Below are 21,066 nucleotides of genomic sequence, written 5' to 3'. Positions count from 1 at the left end.
AGACCTTAAAGCTGAAGATTTGCTCAACTAGACGTCTTGCTTCTGTTTTCTTGTACTTGATTTAGCCTCACTAAGGTCGAAGCAAAGAGGAAACAGCTGACTTGGAAGAGAAGTAAGACAATGCACACCCAGAGAGGGCCAGGGAACACTGTACTCCATACGACGTCACAACCCTGCTCACCTGATACGCCCTGATGAGAGACTGCACCGCCAAGTGGTCCTCCACGAGCTTGTCGACGTTAGGCTGTGCTTCCACCAGGGACTGTGCATGGGCCATGGTAGCCAGGGAGCTTCGACTCAGGGAGAGGGGGCTCTGGTAGGCAGTGCCCGGTGGGGCTCCAGCATTGGTGTTTCGGAAAAAAATGTCCCATGACTAAAGACAAAAAAAGCACAGTTACCCAAGTCTTCCTTAAATGTCATACACAACTGTCCTCTGCAAGAAGGCAACATTGCCGTGTCCTTACATTCCTATTTTTATTTAGATTTCAATAATCTACCCTGCATTTTGTATTGAAAATTATATATTACTTAACCCACCTTACACAAGATGTAAATTTTAAAATATTTAAAGATATATACATTTTTATATATTTTATAATTATATTTAATATATTATATATATTTTATATATTTAAATTTTTGCCTATTTTTATTTCTGTGTATATGTGCATGCTTGCTTATCTGTATGTATACCATGTGTGTGTCTGTGGAAGCCAGGAAAGGGTATTGAATGCCCTAGAAATGTAGTTCCAGGTAGTTATTCATTGCCCAATGTGGAGTTGGCAACCAAACTAAGGCCTCTGAGTGCTCCTAACTGCTAAGCCATCTCAATAGCCCCTTATAAGTTTAGAGACAGAGATGAAGACTTATTTCATGGAAAAAAAAATAAATTGTTAAAAGACAAGGTTTTTTTTGGGGGGGGGATGGTGAGTTTGAGGGAAGGCTCTGACTATGGGAGTTACTATTTGGCTTTGAATTCAAGATCCCCTTGCTTTGGTCTTCCCGTGCTGGGGTTACAGGCTCATGCTACCATAGCACACCTCTGAAAGCTCAGACACTGCCTCCTCTGCAATGAGACTATTCTATTGGACTTCTGTGCTGCCTTCCTGCAATCTCTGCAGACACTCCCAGATGGGGATGTCTGCCTATCAAAGGGATTCTGTCTGTGCCTGGGGCAACTGGTAAAGATGACTTCATAAAGTAATTGTTTTCTCATGCTAGAAATCAAACCCCAGGCCCTAAACATGCTAGGCAAGTGATCTGCCAGTGACCATCCTACCTATCCCCACCCAATTTGGTCATCTGGGTTTTGTAGACTTAGCTCTTTCATAATGCTAACCAGGTACATCTGATTTATGAATCTATAAATTCTTGGTATATAAACCAGGAGGCTCTGCAGCTACACAAAAGCCTTACTAACTCTTACTGAGCAGGATAGTCTCTCATTCTAAAATATTTATGAAAGGTTTTCTGAAATGCCACAGTAAGAACATATTCCTTTGGTATTCATTGAAAACAATTTATAAGGGAGCTCAGCAGTTAAGAGCACTGACTGCTCTTCCAGAGGTCCTGGGTTCAGCTCTCAGCACCTCCATGGCAGCTCACGATTGTCTGCAACTCCAGTTCCAGGGGATCTGGCATCCTCACAGATGTACATGCATACAAACACCAATCCATATAAAAATAAATACATCTTTAAAAAGGAAAGAAAACAATCAAAACAAAACACCACAACCATTTGGGCCGGGCGTGGTGGTGCACACCTTTAATTCTTGCACTGCAGAGGCAGAGGCAAGGTGGTCTCTGTGAGTTAGAAGCCAGCCTGGTCTACAATGAGTTTAAGGTAAACTAAGGCTCCACAGTAAAACCTTCTCTCGACACCTAACAAGCAAACAGTAAACACTGGGAATATGACTGCACAGCCTTATGAATATGGTAAAGACTGTACTTTAAAATGACATCTGTACTCTATAGACTATACTCCAATGACATTTTTTATAACAATTATAAGCTTTCTGGTTAATTAATTACTGGGAACTCAATGGGGAAGAGAGGTCTTATGTTATCTTCAGATCCCCACCATGAAACCTATTATAGAAACACTCACACTAAGCTGATTGTGTGGAACATCATAAGAATTACAACTTTCCTTTCAAAGGAGCTTATCAAGTATTTGCAATTTCAGGATGTAAATTTCTCAAAACCAGGATCTCAATCTTCCTCTATCAATTTGGCGTCCACCAAAATTCACTCTGGCTCTTTCTCTAATGTGAGAGAAGACAAAATTTCTACTGAGGTGGTGGAGGGGAATGGAACAGAGGACTGTTAGCATCCCACTCAGACCCTGTCAGGCTCTACATGAGGCATCTAAAGGGTGACTATACAAGAACTCGATGGAAATCCCCAGGTGCTTCTGACTGCGTGGAGCCTTTCCAGCAGGTCCAACCAAGATCCCTAGTCTTGGAAGCAGAAATGGCCCATGACAGCATACTCTGGCTGTCTATTCTTCTTCTGGAAGCAGACATTAATAAAGACTGCATACCTTGGCTATAGGTGCTTGTGCTAGAAGCAGAGGTGACCAGAGAACCTCAACTGTCCATCCTTGTGCTAGAAGCAGAGGTGATCAATGACAGCACATGGGGGTGTCTATCCTCGTTCTAAAAGAAGAGATGACCATGGACCACATGGTTTAGTGGCCTATCCTCATAATACACAGTCCAGGAAATCATTAGCTAGCTCTCCCTGGCCTACACAGGCCTTCAGTAAAAGCCTCTCCAATGTAGCAGCAAACTGGGCAGGAGATAATCCAACCCTCTCCCACCCAGCACTGCATGAACTAACAAGCAGCTCTTTCTATATAGACCTTCGGGAAGGCTCTATCACTCCAAACAAGCCACAGAAGCTGGCTTACTTAGTCCAACCCTGACAGCAAGTGGCCCGTGAAGAACAGTACAGCCCAAACCATCTTCTTCTTACCTTCATAGCAGCCTGCAGGGCTGAGGAATCAAACCCAGGGCCTCGCATACAAAGCAGGCTCTCTACTACTAAACTAAATGCCAAGAATGATTTCTTCTTTTATTTTCTGACAGGTCTCATGTGTCTCAGGTGGTCTTAAACTTGCTACACAGCCAAGGATGGCTCTGAACTTCTTACCCTCTTGCTTCCATTCCTTTAGAGTGTCAGAATTCTAATGGTATGCCACCATGCCTGGTTTTGCAGGCTACTCAGAAGACTAAAAGACAGGAAGACGAGTTTAGCACTAGAGCTGCGGATACAGCTCCACTGATACATAATCATGAGAACCTGAGTTTGATTCTCATAATAAAAGAGCCATGTAAGATCCTGTGCACCTGCATTTTTTTTTTTTAAATTTTAAGCTTTATTCATTATGTAGTGTTCTGCCTGCATGCCAGAAGAGGGCACCAGAACTCATTACACCACCATGTGGTTGCTGGGAATTGAACTCAGGACCTCTGGAAGAGCAGTCAGTGCTATTAACCGCTGAACCATCTCTCCAGCCCACACCTGTAATTCTTATGCTGGGAAGGTGAAGATTATCCCTGAGGCTTGCTGACCAACCAGTTTAATCAAAAAGACCCTGTCTAAAAAAACAAGGTAGGGAAGCTAAGGTCAGGGCTCAGTGCTTCCTGCACAAGCATGAAGACCTGAGTTCAGACCCCAAGCACACAAGTAAAAAGTGGGGGATGGTGGCATCCCACCCAGCTCCCTGTGACTTTCTTTTGTGTTTAGAAAAACTGCAGAGATTTTCAATTAAGATAATAGACACAAGGGGTTGGGGATTTAGCTCAGTGGTAGAGCGCTTGCCTAGGAAGCGCAAGGCCCTGGGTTCGGGTCCCCAGCTCCAAAAAAAAAAGAAAAAAAAAAAAAAAAAAAAAAAAAAAAAAAAAAAAAAAAAAAAAGATAATAGACACAAACTGCTGGTACTAGAGCCAGGTCAGGGAAGCGAACCAACCAACCCAGGTCCATCTCAGTTCTCTTGAGTGTCCTGCAAGGAAAGAGGGAGAGCAGCCCCACTATGTATTTATCATTAGTCCCATGTTACCACTGAGATATCAGTGTCTGGCCAGCACAAGAGGAAACTTTTGTATATGTTCAAAAAACTTCAAGGGAAAAATGTCACACACACACACACACACACACACACACACACACACACACACACACACACACACACACACACCCCCAGCCCCCAATCCCTGCTCAGTGTGAACTGGAGGACAGAAGGCCACCCACTAAGAAAAGTAGCAGCGGGGCTGGGGATTTAGCTCAGTGGTAGAGCGCTTACCTAGGAAGCGCAAGGCCCTGGGTTCGGTCCCCAGCTCCGAAATAAAGAACCAAAAAAAAAAAAAGTAGCAGCAGTGGTGGCATCAACAAGAACCTGGCCAACCCCAATCTTCTGGTGAGTGAAGAAGCCTGAGCGACCCCTTCAGTTGTTTCTCTGAACCAGTTCTTCCCTCCTTCACTACCTCTGCTAACACCTGAACAAAGTCCATGGTCAACATTAACAAGGGCAGCAGTTTCTACCTCAGAAATGTCTCCCTGTACCAGGTAGAAGCTAAAAAGGACAGCAGCAGCTGCTTCCCCGGAAAATGCGACCTCACTTCCTACAACAGGAACAGCTTCTTGATCCCAAGACAGAGATGATGTTGGACTCTGGCTTCTGGGTAATGCTGACCTGTGCTCCTGTCCCCAGGTCCACCACACCCATTCCTGAGGTCATTTGCCTCTGGAATCTCTTACTTGGCATGTTTTGCAATTAATAAAATGAGGAAAACATCTGTCTCTTTGCCTAGATTAGTACTAGACCGTACAAAGTTCACAACAATCAAATTTCATGAGAGATGAAGCTGTTTATAAAAAGAAAAAAGTTAAAAGGTCACATGGTAGTTGGGCAAGGTTACAAATGACACAGGTAGCCGTCAGGAAAACTGGTTCTGGACAAGACAGGGGCTACAGGTAGAAGAGGTGCCTACCTCAGAGCACCAGTCTCTGCACCATAAATGGTTTTGGAATTCTAAGAAAGTCTACACAGCTGTTTTCTTTTTCTTGTATATGATACATGTATGCATACACAATCATGCATATGCAAATTAGGCCAAGTGTGTGCATGTGGAGATGGGAGTCAGGGGTATCATCTTCAACAAATATTCTTTACCACAACCTTTTCAGACAGGGTCTCTCACTGTACTCTGGGCTCACTGGTGCGGTTGGCTGGCTTGCTAGGAAGCCCCAGAGATCCTATCGTCTCCACCTCCCCTTCAGGTGCGATGGGACTAAGGTGTGCACTGACCACTGTGCCTCTTTACATGGATGTAAGGGACTCAATTCAGGTCTTTGCTCCACTAACTGATCCACTGCACTAGTCTAAAATACACATTTTTTTTCATTTAAAAGAGTTGTATAGGGGTTGGGGATTTGGCTCAGTGGTAGAGCGCTTGCCTAGGAAGCGCAAGGTCCTGGGTTCGATCCCCAGCCCAAAAAAAAAAAAAAAAAAAAAAAAAAAAAAAAAAGAGTTGTATAGCGTGTGTGTGTGTACACATACTGTTCTTTGTGGCTATGGGCACTTGCTGCCAGGCCTGGCAATCTGAGAGTGTATCCCTGGAACCCACAGTGGAAGGAAAGAACCAACTCCAAAGAGGTGTCCTCTGACTTCCACATGCATACCATGGCACCTACCCCCACGCTCAAAATAAATGTAAAAACAATTTTTAAAAATCCATTTCTGGGGGTTGGGGATTTAGCTCAGTGGTAGAGCGCTTGCCTAGCAAGTGCAAGGCCCTGGGTTCGGTTCCCAGCTCTGAAAAAAAGAAAAGAAAAAAAAATCCATTTCTGGTCCAATTCAAGAAACATTCATTAAAGGCTAATATCTGCATCATGCTCTAAGGTTTTGGGAACAAGAAGATAAATTGAAATGAGCTTCTTAGTCTCAAGAAAGACAAGAAAAGTAACTATGTGAGTTCACAGAATGTACAGTGTATACAAATGCTGAGAGGACAGGGTGCCCATTTAAAGAGCACCTCAGGGGGTTGGGGATTTAGCTCAGTGGTAGAGTGCTTGCCTAGGGGCAAGGCCCTGGGTTGGTCCCCAGCTCCAAAAAAAAAAGAACCAAAAAAAAAAAAAAAAAAAAAGCACCTCAGGCCCAAGGCTTGCAGAGCAGGTGGGACCTAAGGAAGCTGAAGATAGAATGAAGGTAGCCGAAGACCACTGAATAGCCACAGCAGAAGGTAAGATGGTACTGGAGAACCAGGTCAGGAAGCTGTGCTGAAGCCAGGCCCTGGGACACAATACTTGGGGGCACAGTGGTTAACCATTTCGTGGAAAGTCAGCACTGAACACTGGGTAACCTTTGCTACCCAAAGCTAACAGGAGGGAGCCTGCAGAAGAGGAGCTCCTATCTTCCTGCCAACCTCCCATAAGTGGGCTTAGGGTTATAACCTTTCTGCTAGGATGACTTAAAACAGAGCAGATTTCAAATGCAAATAGTTTTAATACTATGGTTGAAATAAAATGAAATCTAGCTCCTACTTTATTTATAGAAAAATCAAAGGCACTTAGTAGTTCTGTACTGGTGCCAGCCAAGGACTAACCAAGAGCATGTGACAATAAACCAGGATAGGGGTGGGACAGGCTCAAAGGCCTACTTACCACTGATAAATTTTAGATAAAGCCCAGCACTATCAAATATACCCTCAATAATTAAGTTCAAATGCAATTATACTTACTGTTATCAATAAGCTACAGGGAAATGGGTGAAAGCCAGAACAAAGCTTCCTTTTAGCTTTTGGACCAATGAAAAGGCAGATAGATAGATGCTCCCTAAGTGACCCAGTGTCCACCCAATGTCACCTACCTACAGGATAGCTCATGCTACATCGAGGGGCAAGCCCTGCTGTCCTAGCCACAGCACACAGACAAGGTTGGCTTTATGCTCTCTACCTACCCCCCTCCAAACCTATGAATCTGTTCCGACTGGTAGGAGCTTGAGTTCTTCCAGAAAATGTCCTGGGAATGATTTCAAGTGTGAATATGTGACTACCTTATATGAACAGGTCTCAGACCAATGTGAGAATAGCCAGAGAAAAGGCAGACTACAAATGTTCAAAAGAATTTAAGAGGCAGAGCAGAACTTGGAACACTTCTAGCCACTCCGTCAGTCCCTGGGCAGGAAGCCTCTTCCCCAGTCAGGGTAGGACCACTGCCCATTACCACCCCATCTCATGGTACGCTGTGATCCATGCTTACTGATACCCATCCCAACAAGCCGGTGAAAACCAGAGACCCCTGTAATCCTACTATTCTTGAGGCTGAAGTATTGTTACACAGTAGGCAAAAAAATCAAAAACCAAACTAACAAAAAACTAGGGCAATCATAATTAGATGTCAGTAAAAATGCACGCTTCATTCCAATAGCGTTGTTTTTACTGTATAGTACGGTGACAGGTTTCTAAACTTCCTGTCTGGGTATGTGAATTAAATTGTGATGGATACCTAAGAGTAACAAAGTAAAGCTGCCTTACCGCTGACCTAAGGCATGCTGTACTGAACTATAGGGGGCCACATTATCAGACCAGAGAAGCAGGTTGGCAGCTAGCCATTCATTCCTACACAATCTTCCATCCATACACATTTCCTGCCTCTCCATCTCTCAGGAGTACAATCTGTCTCTCAATGTGCTCCAACCAATGTAATGAGCACCAGTATGAGACCTGAGCCCAGACCTTGGGGACTTTGCAGCCACTCCTTATAACTGGAATTTCCCTACACTGCAACTGAGGAGCAGGCCAGCAATTACTACCAGCTATTACTGAGGCTTCCACAGACCCTACCTGGAGATGTCTTGGCTACATGGGACTACTATGAGAGACCAGGGACCTTCAGCTGATTCAATCAGGAAATACATCACACTGATACCACTTTAAGATGCAGTTGGGGGCTGGAAAGATGGCTCAGAGGTTAAGAGCAGTGGCTGTTCTTCCAGGGGTGCTGAGTTCAATTCCCAGCAACCACATGGTAAAGGGATCCGATGCCCTCTTATGGTGTGTCTGAAGATAGTGACAGTGTACTCACATACATAAAATAAAAATAAAATCTTTAAAAAAAAAGATGTAGTCGGGGGAGGGGGCTGAAGAGATGGCTCTGTGGTTAAGAGCACTGGCTGCTCTTCCTGAGGTCCTAAGGTCAATTCCCAGCAACCACATGGTGGCTCACAACCATCTGTAATGAGATCTGATGCCCTCTTCTGGTGTGCATGAAAACAGAGCACTCATATGCATAAAATAACTTTTTTTTAAAGGTAGTTTGGGAATGATTTGTTATACTAACGCTCTTGGAAACCAGGCTTCTCCCATAGGGAGGTATTCTAGGCAACACACCACACTCTTCTCTTAAGCAGACTTGAGACATTCTGTAGGAAAGGGCCCTTATCTGCACATGACATAACTCATGAGGCCACTGAAAAGTGATTCTGTAGTTACCAGTGCTGATTTGGCTAGGGCCTACCTGGGTAAGTACCAACCAATTTTGTCCTCACAGTAGTGACTGGAACTTTTAAGGGGAGCATCGAGGTTTCTTGTAGAATGTTCAAGTCTTCAAGAACCTCCTCACAATCTAAACACCGAGTTAAGCAAGAGTCTCAAGGGCCTAAGACCTGCCTCAAGAAAGCCTTGAATGGGGTTGGGGATTTAGCTCAGTGGTAGAGCACTTGCCTAGCAAGCGCAAGGCCCTGGGTTCGGTCCCCAGCTCTGAAAAAAGGAAAAAAAAAGAAAAAAAAAAAAAAAAAAAAAAAAAGAAAGCCTTGAATGGGGGGAGGAAGCCAAAGTACAGGAAGCCTTAAGGCTGAACAGGCTGGCTGTACAATGTGATATCTTCTACTTTCTAAACACTGGCATTGGCCCCTTAGGGCCATGTGAGAAAAAAAAAAGAGCTGTTTCTTGGACTTAAAAAGGTAGCTCTTTGATTTTCTCACAAGGAGCGCATTCTGGCTGCTCAAGATAAACTGCCCTTGAGCAACTCAATTCTCTACATTCTTGGTGCTTACCTTTCCCTTAAGATCTAGTTCAGTTTCTCCCTTTCTATTCTGATTTTTGGTTTTTATTTTTGCTTTAAAGCATGTCCTGAAAGATGTAGTAGTCCTCAGAGTAGCTTCTCCATTCCCCCTGGCCTGAATTCTCCAGGCTGCCCTGGTCAGTCTCACTTTCCTACTGAAGAGGATTCACACACTCATGGTACCTAACGAAACACAAAATAAGCAAGTACCTTTTGACTTAATTATGAAACTTCTTTTAGATTCCATTTGAACATAAATATTATCCTGTCTGAGAGCCTTTCCTCTCAATCTGTCACTTGGAGGACAGCAAGGGCTACACAGAGACTCTTGTCTCAAGCAAAACCAAACCAAACCAAACCAAAAAGAACCTCAAAACCTCCTTTCTGATACTGGAGATTAAAGAATTATTTTTTTTTTTATTTTTGTGTCAGGTCCCCTGGAACTGTAATTACAGATGGTGGTTAGCCACCATGTGGCTGCTGGGAACTCAACTTAGGTCCTCTGCAAGAGCAACGAGTGTTCTTAAACTGCAGACCCATCTCTCTAGTTCCTTTAAAGACAGTTGTCTCATGTATCCCAGCCTGTGCTGTCCTCTAACTCTCTGATTTTCTTGCCTCCCAAGCACACACTTAGATTATCATTTGCCATCATCACGCACAGTTTATAAAGTGCTTCAGGACTGACAGCAGGATTCTATGTGCCAGGCAAGCACTCTACCAACTGAGCTACACCCGTATTCTTTTGTATATACGTGTATGCATGTTGTTTTCATACACATACATGTGTGCAGAGGCTAGAAGCTCACATAGGATGTCTTCCTTGACACTTTGTATCTTATTTTTTAAGGCAAGGTCTTTTACTAGACTTGGAATTTGCCAGTTAGTTAAGCTAGCTAGCTAGGCAAACTCACAAGGACCCTCTAATCCCACCCCCAGCATTGGAATTATGGGTACATGCTGCTTTTTAGGTTTGTGCTGAGGGCAGCGTTTGTGTGATTAGGTCCTCATGGTTGTATACCAAGCACTTCACCAACTGGATCATTTCCCCAGCCCCAAAGCATTTTCTAATAAAATTAAGTATTTCTAAGGTTGCGGGACATAACATTCTATAGTCATAGGTATCTCTGAAAATGTGACCTAAATTATGGGTCATCACTCAAAAAATGTGCATGCACTGTATGTGTACATAATACGATTTCAAGAGCTGTAAACAAGGCAGGAGAGAGATCAAAGTCCTGTCAGTCTACAACCAGGATCTTTAGTGGGCCCAGCCCTTCAATCAGCCCTCTTGCTCCTTGTTCCATAGGTAGAAGGGACAGAACAATGTCTGAGTTTGTAAGAGTAACTCAAACTCTTAGTGACAGATAAGGGCATAAACTCTGCTCCAAGGACCTTCAACCTGCACACATCTTCAATTAGAGAACAAAATCTCTTACATGTATACTATTCCCCTCCCAACAGTGTTTCCAAGAAATGCTCATACTGACCCCAAGACTCCAACCCCACAACCAACAGTCTCTATGGGGGCCAAGCAGATGGTGGCTGAGCTTTCTTGTCCCACTCTAGGTGTCATGACAGACTTTCTTCAATACCCTCTCACCCAAATTATCACATGCTGCTTTCTCTAATAACCAGAACCATGGAGGGAGAAGGGAAAACCAAAACAAAATCCTTTTCAAGGAATACTGTCCACTTGTTTAGAGAACAAAAGCTATCATGCCCCCATAAAATCTCCTCTTTAGGAGGTAGGAATGCCAGTGTATGCCCTGCCATCTCAGCACCACAGCAGTAAAAGCAAGAGGACTCAGAACTCGAGGACAACCTGGACAACCTAACACATTTTGGGTTAGCCTGGACTACGCAGCTCTGAGGCTCCCTGGTTACACTTTCTTCAAAGTCCACAAGAAGAACATGAAGAGTGTTGCTAGGAATTTCAGAGAAGTAACGATTTAAAAAGTTGGGGGGGAGGGGCGCTAGAGAGATGGCTTAGTGGTTAAGAGCACTGACTGCTCTTCCAGAGGTTCTGAGTTCAAATCCCAGCAACCACATGGTGGCTCACAACCATCTGTAATGAGATCTGATGCCCTCTTCTGGTGTGTCTGAAGACAGCTACAGTGTACTTATATATAAGAAATAAATCTTTAAAAAAGTTTGGGGGGGAGGTAGTAAAAGTGTGGTCCTCCCTCCTGCACGATAAAGTCCTGAATTTAAAACAAACAAATAAATAAATAAATAAACAAAACTAAAAACCTTGTCACAGGTAAATGGATACAGGCTGCCTTCGGGTGAGATGACTGTTGTTCAATAGTGCAGACAGGCCCAGCCCATAGTGAAGACAGTATCATGACGGAGCACGGCCTCCATGAAGACGGTATGGTGACTGTGACACTTCCTCCATTCTCCCAAAGACTCAGAGATGGAGAGCAGGGGGAGAGCTGTGGGACAGAGACTCTTACCATTGCACCACACTGCACCCCTGCATCAAGCTGGCTTCTATATCCAAAAACTAAGAAATGACCATCAATACCCATAAACAGGCACTGGCCACGAACAGAACAAAGCAGTTCTGGCACTACTAAGATGCCTGCACCAGGCCAGGGGAGGTGGATACAACACGGCAGATTTGGGATTCTCCAATTTAAAGCACAGCACATCTCCACATAGTCTGAACTAGTCACCCTCAGAAAGGGTCCAGGCAAATACCGAAGAAAAAGGTCTAAGAAGAAAAGTGCCCACGTAGACGATACAGAGAAATCAAAGACAGGAGAAACATAGAAACACAAGGATCTAAGCAGCTGTTTATATAGGAAGTCCATGTGGTGAATTAAAATGTCACAAATACGCATGTTCTCTCGGAGTGGTCAGGATGGAGGAGCCTCTCGAGGTCCCACTCTTTCCCACAGACTTTCCTTCTTCAGAGAGCTTCATCCCAAAGCAGCTTTCAGGGAGATCCTGGAGGGGGGCCAGTCTTGTGCTTCCTCACGTGTTCGCAGGACCACACTTGTATCTCCTCATATCCTTGAAGGGTTACACAGGTTTCACCGTGTGCTTTGAGTGTTGCGCTCATTGCTGGATATCACTCAGGAGGACTGTGGTTTCCACTGAGGCCACCCGGAGTCTGATGCAGTTGCCGTGCTGGATGGTGCTGGTTCTAGCCGCCTGCCTGCCCACTGACTCTTGTGGATACACTCACTTACCTGGCAGTCAGTGAGCATCTGACCAACATCCAGAGCAGAGGAACTACTCTGTGAGCCTTACCTTATGTACACTTTTGGGATTCTCCAACCAGGCACAGTACATTTCCTCCACATAGTTCGAACTAGTCCCACTAAGAAATGGTTCAGCAGCTACAGGTGCAGAATAGCACCGAATCTGTTGAAACGTCCTAATTGCTGCTGGTTTGTTTTGTGAAAATGTCTTAACAGTCTGGGAGGCTGTCAATGGCCTTAACTTAGCAGCACAAGTCCTCAAATGAAACATTTTGTCCTGAAGCCTTCCACAAATACCTGTTTAAAAGAAAATAGAAAAGTTTTAAAAGAACGTTAAAGAGATAAAACTTGCCCAGCTGTTCAGGAAAGAGAAACTAGCTTAAAAAGTGTTCACAACAGCCTGTTCAAAGCCTAGCCCACACGCCCAAGAGCAAGACAGAGCATGACAGTCAAACTGGCGTACCCACATCCCCGAAGATGCCTGGACTAGTCTCAGAGATGTAGGCAGAGTTGCAAGCCTTACCATCGGAATAATAAGATATGAATGACTGCAGGAAAGACAATAAGGATAAATGTTAACTGCAAAATGGCATTTTCTAACGAATCCAGAAACTATCAAGGGTTCTCTGTGCTCTTAGTATTCTTGCAAGTGGAAGAATTTGACTTTGCTTATCCTCAAGTAAGTTAACCCTGGAGAAATAAATATAAAATGCCAGAGAAAGCTTGGCTCCAACAGAACAAATATCTAGAGAGCTTCAAACCCTCCTTAAAATGACTCATCATAAAGTTTGTCCTTTGGCAAATAGCACAACAGTCTACCTAAAAATGACCAGAATACTTGCTTGTTATTCGCACTGAGATTTACATTACAATTAGCTTAGTATATGCAGCCTGTCCTTCAGCCTTCTCTCTTACATGTATGGTAAGAAAAGTGTGGACAGGTCTTAAGATACCAGGCACTTTGCCTAATACATTAAGAACAATATGTTAGGGCTGGAGAGATGATTCAGCAATTAAGAACACTTGTGGTTTTCATAAAGGACCCAGGTTTGAGTCCTAGTATTGATATGGCTCCCAACATTCTGTGACTCCAGTTCCAGGGGATCTTGTGTCCTCTTCTGACCTCACGGCACTAGGTATGCACACAGTACACATACAGACATGCAGGCCAAATACATACATAAAATTTTTAAAAAACTAAAAAATTAAAACAAAAAGAATACATCAGTGGGGGAGTGCTGGTACAATGCCTTTATTACCAGGAAGAGGGAGAAAGAAGCAGGTGGATAACTGAATTCCAGACCAGGGCTAAATATTGAGACTGTCTCAAAACAAACAAACAAACAAACAAACAAATAAATAAATAATAAAAGGGAAAAAGAAAAAAGATGTGGAACCCTTTACACACAAAATTCAAAACAAATCCAAGTCTTAACTATAAGAGGTAAAACTGGAGCTGGAGAGCTGGCTCAATGATTAAGAGAGCTTCTACTGCTCCTTCAGAAAAATCAGGTTTCATTCCCAACACCCACAGGGCAACTTATAGCCACTCCAGACCCAAGGACTCTGACACCTCCTTTTAACCTTACAGGCACCAGGCATATACATGGCATAAACACACAGAGGAGGGGGTTGGGGATTTAGTTCAGTGGTAGAGCGCTTGCCAAGGAAGCGCAAGGCCCTGGGTTCGATCCCCAGCACCGAAAAAAAAAAAAAAAAAAAAAAAAAAAAAGAAAAAAGAAAACCACACAGAGGAAAAAAAAAATAAAGAGAAGATTTATTTGGGGGAAAAAAGATGAAGTGAAACAGTGGCCTAGGTTCAAAGGTACAGTGCTTGTCTAGCATAGGCAAGGCCTTATATTAGAAATCAGAAACCTACTGCAGTTGGAATGCTAATATTTGAGAGAGTAAAAAAGAAAAGGAAAGAACAGAACCAAGAAAAATGTATTTTTAAGTGTTAAATGGCATAACCTTAAGAAAGATAAACTTAAATATTTAAGCAGGTGCCAATAAGCAGATAGACTAGTGAGGGTGGATATGAAGAGGCACTTTTAAGAGGTGTTGCATAGAGGCTGGAGAGATGGCTCAGCGATTAAGAGCACCGACTGCTCTTCCAGAGGTCCTGAGTTCAATTCCCAGCAACCACATGGTGGCTCACAACCATCTGTAATGAGATCTGATGCCTTCTTCTGGTGTATCTGAAGACAGCTACAGTGTACTTATAAATGAATAAGTCTTTAAAAAAAAAAAAAGAGGTGTTGCATAAAAACCAGCACCTGCAAACCCAGCACTCTGGAAACTGGAACATTTAAATGTTATCATATATATATATATATATATATATATATATATATCATATATATGCTATATACACTTATATACTAGATATAATCTATTAAATGGGTATATATTAAATAAAAACATGTGTACATATAGGTGCATGCACTGACACACGTGTGTATAGGCCCAAGGTCAATCTCTGATGTTGTTCCTCAAGTGCTGTACTCTTTTTTGGAGACCCTGTAGCTTACTCGTCTACAACTTGTCAAATAAGCTAGGCTTGCTGGCCAGGGAACCCCAGGGATCCACCCTCTTCTGCCTCCCAGCCCTAGGATTACAAGCATGTACTACCACACCCAGGTCCATGCCCAGTAAGCACTTCACTGAGAGTGCCACAGGTATCAATGACACCAACTTGCTATGTAAGCATTACATTCGAGGCCTGACCTGTTCTGTCTCTTTGAACCAAAGAGATAGTAAATTACTCTTTTCTCTCTCATTTTTTAAAATTATAATACAAACATTACAGCATTTTGTAAATACCTTCAAGTATTTTTTTTTTTTTTTTTTTTGGTTCTTTTTTTTTTTCGGAGCTGGGGACCGAACCCAGGGCCTTGCGCTTCCTAGGTAAGCGCTCTACCGCTGAGCTAAATCCCCAGCCCTCTTCAAGTATTTTTATGACTAAAGAATTATAGCTTACAAGAAGCCAACAGAGATGTCTAAGAAATTTAAGGGTCCAAGATAAGTAAACATCAACTACATTGGTCTGACAATTACTCTAACATCTTTTTTTTTTTCTTTCTTTTTTTTTTTTTTTTTTTTTCTTTTTTTCGGAGCTGGGGCCCGAACCCAGGGTCTTGCGCTCGCTAGGCAAGCGCTCTACCGCTGAGCTAAATCCCCAACCCCTACTCTAACATCTAAAACATTAGTAGAGTGTCTCCATTACTTAGCATACCAGCATACTTAGCCCATCTACTACATAACTACAGGCTTTCATCCAGGAGCACTTCGAAAGTCAGACCACTGAGCAAGCTTCTTTAGCTAAGTCTGAAGACTGCTGTGGTCTTTCTCTAGCAGCATCAGAGGTGCCCAAGACTGCAAAGGTCTAAGCAGGTGGACTGGTAAGGGTGGAAGTGGAGAGGCACCATTAAGAGGTGTTGCATAATGGTGCATATTGTAATCCTAGCAGTATGGAGGCTGAGACTGGAACATGTAGATTTCCAGACCAGTCTGAGTTACTTAGACCTATTTCAAAGAGAAACACAATATGTTTTTAAAGAGTGAAAACTTTATAGAAAGCATGATGATCTGTCAACATTTTATTAAATGTTGACATACAGAATTTCCTGTTTCTTGCTAAATTCAGCCCCAAACATAAATGTTAAATTTAAAACAAAAGTCTGTGAAAGGGTCAACAGAGGAAGTAAACAGACTTGAACCTTGACTCTTGGAACCTGGAGAAACAGACAGAGCACTCCCCTTGTGTCACATGTCTCAGATTAATTAGTAGAGAAGCTCTAAGATGTGTGAACAGGAACCACAAAGCCTATGCTCTTAAGCCAAAGGACAGTGACAGGTGAAGCAAGATGGGAAATTAAACAATCGTCCTAGCACCACAGTCCCATCCTCAGTGATGTCAAAACACAAATCAGGAACCTCTACTCCAACAACAATCGGCTGAGAGCCTCATTCCAGCAATGAGAGCACACTCCTCTTACTGGGGAACGCATAACTACTGTAGTAACAAGTTCTTAGACATGAGACAGCATTCCTTGACATTTGGCAGTCAGGAAGACCCTGCTCTAATTTGCTTAGAAATCTAAGGGCCATGTGAAGTGATGGGTGCTTTTTTCCTAGCACCTGGAGGCAGAGGCCAGAGGATCACTGAGTTCCACGCCAGCCAGAGATACACAGTGAGACCCTACCTCAAAAATAAATAAATCAATCAATAGATAAGATAAATTCTCATAACTTCTTGACTTAATATTATTAGCACCAATATATTACAGCTGTCAGGACTACTGGATAGGGCCAGGTTGGGTAGTAAACACCTTTAATCCCAGCAGTTGGGTGACAGAAGCAGACAGAAATTTGAGTTTGAGGCCAGCCCAGTCTAAGAAGCAAGTTCCTGGACAGTCAGGGCTACACAGAGAAACCCTGTCTCAAAAAAACCACAAAAGAACAACAACAAGAATCCTTAATTTGGTAAAAGACTTAAGCAAACAGATTTAAGAAGATAAGCAGATGCTAAAGCCAAGCACTACAGAAGACATCAACTTATGAAAACCTTGTGAATTGCTACAATAATGCTGGATGCCCACAAAAATAACACTAAAAGGAAAAGGCCTAAGAAGATTGTTTAAGTGGGTGAGCGTGCTTGCTCATGCGAGGACTTGAGTTCAAATCTCTAGAGGCAGAGAGTGGACAACCACTGGGGTTTGCTGTCAGTCTAGCTCCTGGTTCAGTGTGAGAGATCTTGTCTCAAGGGAATAGAAAAACTTAATCAATATAATTCTCATCAAAAGCTAGAAGAACAAGAAAAACTGACACAGTTTTCAAATACTGAAGGAACAGAACTGTCAATCTGAAATCACCAAACAAAAGCGGCCAAGAAAGCCCAGCACTTTGATAAAGGCACTTGCTCCCAAGTAGGACAACCCAAATGGGATCCCGGGGATCCATGCTGGATCTCTTTAGAAACGAAGTGACATTCTAAAATTGTCCACACCCACCTACACCCACTCACACACACACCCACCCTCACCCCCCCCACACACAAACTCACTCACATACACTCACACACCCACCCACACCTACACTCACCCACCCACACCCACACACTCACACACACACCCACCCACTCACATACACACTCACCCACTCACACTCTGCCAGGTATGGTGAGGCATGCTTGCAAATCCCAGCGTTTTGTAAGCTGAGGCAGGATAACCATGGACTCAAGGCCAGCCTGGGTTGTATATGCTAAAATAAATCAAAGGAAGTCAGCAGAAAGAAAAGAGAGACAGGATATTAGAAGAAAATAAGCAAAATGGAAGAATTAAAATTTAACATATCACTATAAATCCTAACACCTCTTCAGGAGAAGCCTGATAGGCAGGTATACAGAATGAAGTATATGCTTGTCTACAAGAGTATCATTTCCCAGACAGGTAACACTGAAAGTAGGGCTGAAAACACACATTTAATGGAAATATTAACCATATTTCCAAGAATAGCCCATTACTATTTGGTAAAATAAACAGCACAGAAAAGGAAATTACCAGGGACTGAAAGGCACATAAATAATAAAAATATCAACCTACCAAAGAGATAAGCAATATACCAAGAAAGAAAGCAGGGGCCTGCAAGATGGATCGGCGTCACCAAACCTGACCACCTGGGGTCAATCCCCAAAACCCACTGGATGAAAGGAGAGAACCAGAGCTCACAAGTTGCCCCGTGACATCTATACCAGCACTGTCACACATGCACGTCTCCCTACTCACAAATAAACGGAACTTTTTAAATTAAAAGAAAAGGAAGCTGCATAATATATGATGCAAAGCGCCAAGGGTAGAAAAAGACAATTATAGTGTCGCTCATCCTAATGCCACTTACTAAAGTAATCTACCTGGTTCCACCTTCAAGGGCAAGGCTAGAGGCTCAGACAAACGGAGAAACTCCAACGGCGTCCTCTGCTCAATGTCAGAGCACAGGATGTACAGACACAAGTAGGGCCTCTAATGGTAATGAAATCCACAGAAAAGCTGGGGAAAAAAATTTACTTCTGTTTTTAGTTACATGCTTCTACTTAAGGTCACGAAGCCCCGTTGCACATTCGCAATAGCTTTACCACATAGATACTTATGTACTTAGAGACCTCAATGGAAAACTGGTTGACCCCACTGACCCTACTGGGGCCTGTAGAGGTGTTCCTTGAGTGACCTTTTGACGTCAAGGGTCTAAAACTCCACCCTCCAATGATGATTAACGCCGCCATTTTCTGATCTTACAGTCAGGAAGTTGGGTTACGCATGCGCACAACACCTAGCCCATCGCTTCTCATTACCTTTAATCCCCTTTCTCCACACCTCACCCTGCTCCTTCACCGTGTAGAGATTCCTATGCCCTACCCTCCGCTCTCCTGTCTAACACTTGTGTCCACGTGATGACTCTTCCCGAACTTGTCATTTCAGAGACTGGCACAGTGCTCGGTGGGCAAAAGGAACAAGATCTGGTAACTCATGCGAGGGCATGGTAGCAGGCTTCCCAGTCACTCAGAGGATAACTCACATCTGTCACACACTCTCGCGAGGAAAGCGGTGCGTGGATGGTGTTTCTAGGGAAACCAGTGTCACCTTGGCCGACAGCCTGGTTTACCTCATACCGGCAGGTGGGGCTGCCGCAGGCACCAAGGTCAGCGCCGTGACCGGGCGCGGCGAACACTGGGGACGGCGGCCTGCTGGGGCCAGAGCACGCAGGACAAAAGAACGCGCGCGGGCCGGAGGAAGCGACCGGGCCACGTGACACGCCGCGACCTTGGGGCTCTCCCGGGCCGCCGGGCCACCTACACCCTAACCCGCCGCCTTCGCGGCTCCGTCACCAGAGCCAATAGCGCTCGGCCCCGCGACCCCCGGCGCGCGTCCGCGTCCGCCAATCTCCGCCCGCCTGGCGGACCCTGCCACTCCATTGGCTACGATGCATGTCCATCAGGCCTCGTCCCCCGCCCATCATCGCCGCCCTCCGCCAGCCCGGCTCCGTCCGGCTTCACACCCGTCACTCAGGCACTCCGGCTGCAAGGACGAATTGGCCTCACCCTCGGCCGCGAGCTCCGGGTGTCAAGCGCCGAGCCTCCCAGCACTGGACGGAGCCCGTCTGCCGCACAAGGTTACCTGTCTCCTGTTCAGCTCCACCCGAGTGAGGCGCCGACACCCCACTCCGGGCTCCAAACTCTCGGCCCCGCCCCGGCGTGTGGCGTCAACGCGTAGCCCGGCCCCAGAGGAGCGGCCTGCAGGACAGGCTTGTGGGCGTAACATGACGTCACAGAATTGGGTTTCAGTCGCTCGGGCTTCGCGCCAATGCAGAACTTTGCATCTGGCCAAAGTCAGCCTGTTGCTCACTGCCTTTCGGCTGTCATTAGAAGGCACACGTGAGAAGCTTCCAAAGCTTGTTAGGCACCTAGTAAATCAGGGCGCGTGATGCAGTCCGATAATTGCAGCGTTTGGCGAGCCGAAGCAGGAGCGTTGTGACTTTGAGGCCCACCGGCTTTGTATCCAAAACAAGCTGCATTGAATAATAGTTGGGTTGGAAAAATTTATCACTGCACAAAATAATTTCAATAACAAAATCGGTTATTTTGAACACTTGTTTTGCAGGAGTCTTTGTGAAGATTAGAGAGGCCTAACGTATAGTAACATGTGACTTGAGTGTTCTTACCAGTTCCTACCAGTCAGGGAGCGGTGCTGTTGAAAGACTGTTTCAGAGTCACACAGAGAAACTCTGTCTTGAAAAACAAACAAACAAACAAACAAAAAAACAATAACAAAAACAAAAATATTCAGCCAGGTTTCAAGATACACACCTGTAATTTCAGAACCGGGAAAAACTGACCAATTGGAGGCTAAGATGGACTTCATAGAGTTCTTGCAGGCAGCCCTGGCTACGCTACGTAGTCGGATTAAGTTTCAAAAAGGAGACTCATTTCATACTCATGTCTTTTGTTGTTGTCCTTTGTTAGAGAGAATGGCATACAGCTCAGCCTGGCTTCAAATTCATAATGTAGGCTGGCTTTGAACCCCTGTTTCTTTTGCCTCCATTTTGCTAAGACTATAGATATAAGTCACCATGCCCAGCTTCATGCTCAGGGCCTTTAACTCCCCACTCGTTTCTCTTTTTAACAGAGTGCAGATTAGAGGCTCAAGGTTTTTGATGGGCAGTAATACAGACTATCAAAATACTTTATGATTTGAGGCAGTTTATTCTTGATGTGTGTGGCAGTGGCACCAGCGCTGAGTGAGCTGACAGGGGAGTCCCTTTGCCCTACTGAAATAGAAGTCACGAGTATGCCAGAAGCTCTTCAAGCTTTGGTAGCAGTGACAGGCCACAGTACAAGGACAGAAGCACCAGCAATGGTATCCGTGAGTTGTCCTTGCATGGACCTCGGGTCTATCGCCCTACAGATGATATCGCTTGTAGGCAGGCCTAAGAAGCCAAGATTCCTCTGCCCTTAGTTAGAACTTGCTATTGCAGCTTCAAGGCAGCCTAGGTATTCAAATTCCTCTATCAGGATTGCATAAAGAGTTATAGGGCTGGAGAGATGGCTCGGCAGTTAAATGCACTGCACTGACTGCTCTCCCAGAGGTCCTGAGCTCAATTCCCAGCAACCACATGGTGGCTCACAACCATCTGTAATGAGATCCAATGTCCTCTTCTGGTGTGTCTGAAGACAGCTACAGTGTACTCATATAAATGAAATAAATACGTCTTTAAAAAGTTACAGAGAGGGGTTGGG

General features: G+C 44.3%; 1 protein-coding gene across 1 annotated transcript in view; it reads right to left on the bottom strand.

The window, feature by feature from the left end:
• Ogdh (oxoglutarate dehydrogenase) overlaps window positions 1-19,472 on the bottom strand; it is a 66,073-nt gene extending 46,601 nt beyond the window's left edge. Inside the window, 3 exon segments of the mRNA XM_032916969.1 lie at window positions 182-373; window positions 12,325-12,572; window positions 19,448-19,472. Coding sequence (XP_032772860.1) covers window positions 182-373; window positions 12,325-12,546 — 414 coding nt within the window. The 5' untranslated portion in view covers window positions 12,547-12,572; window positions 19,448-19,472.
• Between the last annotated feature and the right edge of the window lie 1,594 nt (window positions 19,473-21,066).

The sequence above is a fragment of the Rattus rattus genome, chromosome 11 (genome assembly GCF_011064425.1).
Source record: "Rattus rattus isolate New Zealand chromosome 11, Rrattus_CSIRO_v1, whole genome shotgun sequence".
NCBI classification, from domain to species: domain Eukaryota; kingdom Metazoa; phylum Chordata; class Mammalia; order Rodentia; family Muridae; genus Rattus; species Rattus rattus.
This window is presented reverse-complemented; position numbering and strand designations above follow the sequence as displayed.